General features: G+C 35.5%; 1 protein-coding gene across 1 annotated transcript; it reads left to right on the forward strand.

Moving 5' to 3' along the window:
- Positions 1 to 396: 396 nt before the first annotated feature.
- Positions 397 to 2,884, forward strand: LOC124831907 (CLAVATA3/ESR (CLE)-related protein 25-like). The gene is made up of 2 exons (XM_088098376.1): positions 397 to 1,208; positions 2,196 to 2,884. Exons 1-2 carry the CDS (start codon positions 943 to 945, stop codon positions 2,233 to 2,235), a joined length of 306 nt encoding a protein of 101 aa, XP_087954502.1. The 5' UTR covers positions 397 to 942; the 3' UTR covers positions 2,236 to 2,884.
- The last annotated feature ends 257 nt before the right edge of the window (positions 2,885 to 3,141 follow it).

Raw genomic sequence — 3,141 nt, forward strand, 5'->3', positions numbered from 1 at the left:
ACTTTAAATAAAAATTACTTCACACGGTGTGACCTATGACATTGAACCATTTTTTATAGCTTTGTTTAAAAAGTTGACATGTCTTGTCTAGAAGAAAACAATATGATCCCTATAATCTAATTAATGAGTATCATAAAGAGAATAAATAGTATAGAATGAATAAGAAAACATATGAATTAAGACCCACGTTGAAAATATATCATAAAATGGTTTTAGTTAAAAGATATCGATTTTTAATTGTTTGATGAATATGAGCATGGCATATAGTATATTATTATATTAGCCATGTTGATGTTGAATATAAAGTGAAGTATATATATTGTTTGGGGTGAGGATTGGTGAGGCAGTGAGTGAGAGAGAGTGTAAGATAACATGTCATAAGATTAGAAGCAAGGCAACCTATTATTTTCCTTTTACAACATTGTACGTAAAGAATGACAGGATAAGGAGTCTTTTGGCACCGTAGTTGCATGAAAATACACACTCTCACACCAAAGCAAAAGAATGGTGTCGTATTGGGAGCTTTCTCCGTATAAAGCAAATCAAGGGTTGTCTCCATGTCACGCTCGATTCCAAACCAGCTAAGCCCTTCTCTCTCAGTTCGAGAAAGTGCAACATAATCCCTCCAACCTATAAAGAAAACCAACCACACCCTTAATCCTTCGCAGTAAAAAAAGTCCTTCCTTCCCTTAACTCTCCCCTTATCTCCCTCTCTTCTCTCCCTCTCCCTCTCTTCTCTTCTCTTCTCTTCTCTTCTTCCCACCATTCCACTTCAATCATCATGCAATCATAGTAACAACAATACCCTTTTCTGTTTTTCTCTTTTCTCTTCATCCATGTCTTACACATCCTCCTCCTATACTATCCCATAAACTACATATATATATACACGTAATTATTATATTAGGATAGAGAAAAAAAAAAAAAAAAAGACTTGCATATATGGCTACTAGTACTAGAGCTAGTAGTAGTTTTTTCCTTCCAAAGTTCTTTAGAGCACTTCTTGTGGGGGGGCTTCTTTGTCTTCTTCTTTTAGTAACCTTGGGTGGTGGTGAAGGATCAAGACAACCGGCTACGCAATGGTCTGAAGAAAGGGTCAAGCATGGGGTGGTGGTTGGTAGAGATATGCCTGTCGACCGTGAAGAATTGGACTTCAACTACATGAGCAAAAGAAGAGTTCCCAATGGACCAGATCCTATTCACAACAGGTTTGTCTTGCTTTTTTTGACCCAGATAAGATACACAGATTATGTATTGTTTCTCATGCATGTGTGCCTTTTGATTTCAGTTTGTGTTTCTCTGTTCATTACTTGATTAGATGTGTTTTGCTTTTCTCCAACGTTTTCTGCCACCGAGACATGCATTACTTTTGATAACAAGCAATAGTACGTATGTATGTTGCAAGTTTAGAATATGGATATATATTATATTGCTGGTGTGAAAGAAAAAGGAATGTGCAAACTTCAAAGTAAAGACCATATAAATATTATATATAAAGTGTTTGGAGTGTTTATGGCTCCTCTGTTCCTGTCATGGATATGAGATCACCCTGTTACTTGGCTAATACTTTTCTTTTCCCCAACTCTGTCTAAAATTTTCACTTGATTCTTTTCAAATATAGTAATACAGGTTCCACGTCACTAAGTGATTTTTCATGCTTATTGAGAAGTTTATAATCACAGCTTTCACATTTCTGACGTGATTCCTTACTTGTTAAAAGGCTTCTAAACAATGACTTTACTCATCAATTTCAAGTTTAGTGATTCCTGCTAAACTGAAGCTTGTCACAGAAAGGATGAAAAGCCAACTATAGGGGTTGGTTACCACGCTTTTAACTGTTACATTGAATTGCTGATTTAAATTATTTCAACATGGATGCCTCTTTATGATAGATTAGTACATAAACCCATAAAAAAGATAAAGTATATATAGCTAACAACTTTATTCCACTTCTTAATTAATCATGAGCCACTAAAGTTATTCATGTCATTCGCTTTTCTTCGTTAAGAAACTTTTAACCTTTTCTTGGTGTCTTTCTTTACTTCTTTAAGCTTGCATGGAGTGAGTTTCTATAAATTATGAAACTGTGTCACAGATAATAATGGTTACTTGTCCATGCATTTTTTTCAATAAAACTGTGTTCATTTGTGTTCTAAGGACTAATTGGGTTAAAACTGTTTGATAATTGTGTTCAGGAGAGCTGGAAATTCTGGTCGACCACCTGGGCAAGCTTAGGAGCATGGGAATAAGACAAGCTTCAGCAACCTTGCAGAAGATGACAGAATATGATAATTAGCCATGTACTTGTGAGAAGTGAGAGTATATATATCCCTGACCCTGAGCTTCTTAGAATTGTAGCTTGCAAGCAAGGGCTAATCTCTAACTTGCGGAAATTGATTTGTTATGGGAAGAGTTGTTTGAGGCCTAAAGAGGGGGGAAAAAAAGAGAAAGGAAGCTTGTCCCACAGAAAATGAGGTGAAAAGATAGTTTGGTGAGTTTCTACAGGAACTGAAATTTAGTGAGTGTTTTAGTGTTTTGAAGTTGTTGTGATATGAGAGGGTCACAAATTTCAATGGAATGGAGATCAGTGCTTGCATGTAAAGCAATTAACGTACCTTTAAAGTTTAAAAGCCAGAAAGATGTTGTGGCAACAGCAGCAGCCATGCATGCTTTTGGAGGACTATACAAAAGTCTTGTATGTTAGGGGAAAAAACAAAGAGTCTTGGCTTTGGCTTTGGCTTTGGTTTGCACACTACTAAGTTTGGTGATTTCTGTTTTTTGTTTTTTATTATTATTTATTGTAAAGATTAGCCATGAGTTCCTAAAGTAAAAGTAAATTCCACCATTTAAAGGTGTTGGCGCACCTGTAAAAGAAGGGTGTTTGCATCTTGTGTTAGTCTTTTTCACTAGATTCTTTGGTGGGGTGCTCAAACTCATTGCTCTTCACTCCATTCAAACATTTTAAACTGTATTAGATTCCTATTATCTCGTGGTAACAAAAGAACACCATTATAAAATCAAAACCAAAAAAGAGCAAACAAACAAACGGTCTTCAATGTTTTAAAGTGAAAAATTAAAGGATGCCCTGAACTCAAGCATTTCTATGTTGTTCTGCTTTTTCTTCTCTTGTTTTGTTTTCCT

Source organism: Vigna umbellata, chromosome 9 (assembly GCF_029865625.1).
Source record: "Vigna umbellata cultivar VRB3 chromosome 9, Vumbellata_1.0, whole genome shotgun sequence".
In the NCBI taxonomy this organism is placed as follows: Eukaryota; Viridiplantae; Streptophyta; class Magnoliopsida; order Fabales; family Fabaceae; genus Vigna; species Vigna umbellata.

Excerpts from the sequence above, each read along its gene's own strand:
- LOC124831907 (XM_088098376.1), top strand. The coding sequence starts at position 943 with ATGGCTACTAGTACTAGAGCTAGTAGTAGTTTTTTCCTTCCAAAGTTC. Across the intron at positions 1,209-2,195 it reads CCAGATCCTATTCACAACAG|GAGAGCTGGAAATTCTGGTC; the intron begins GTTTGTCTTGCT and ends AATTGTGTTCAG.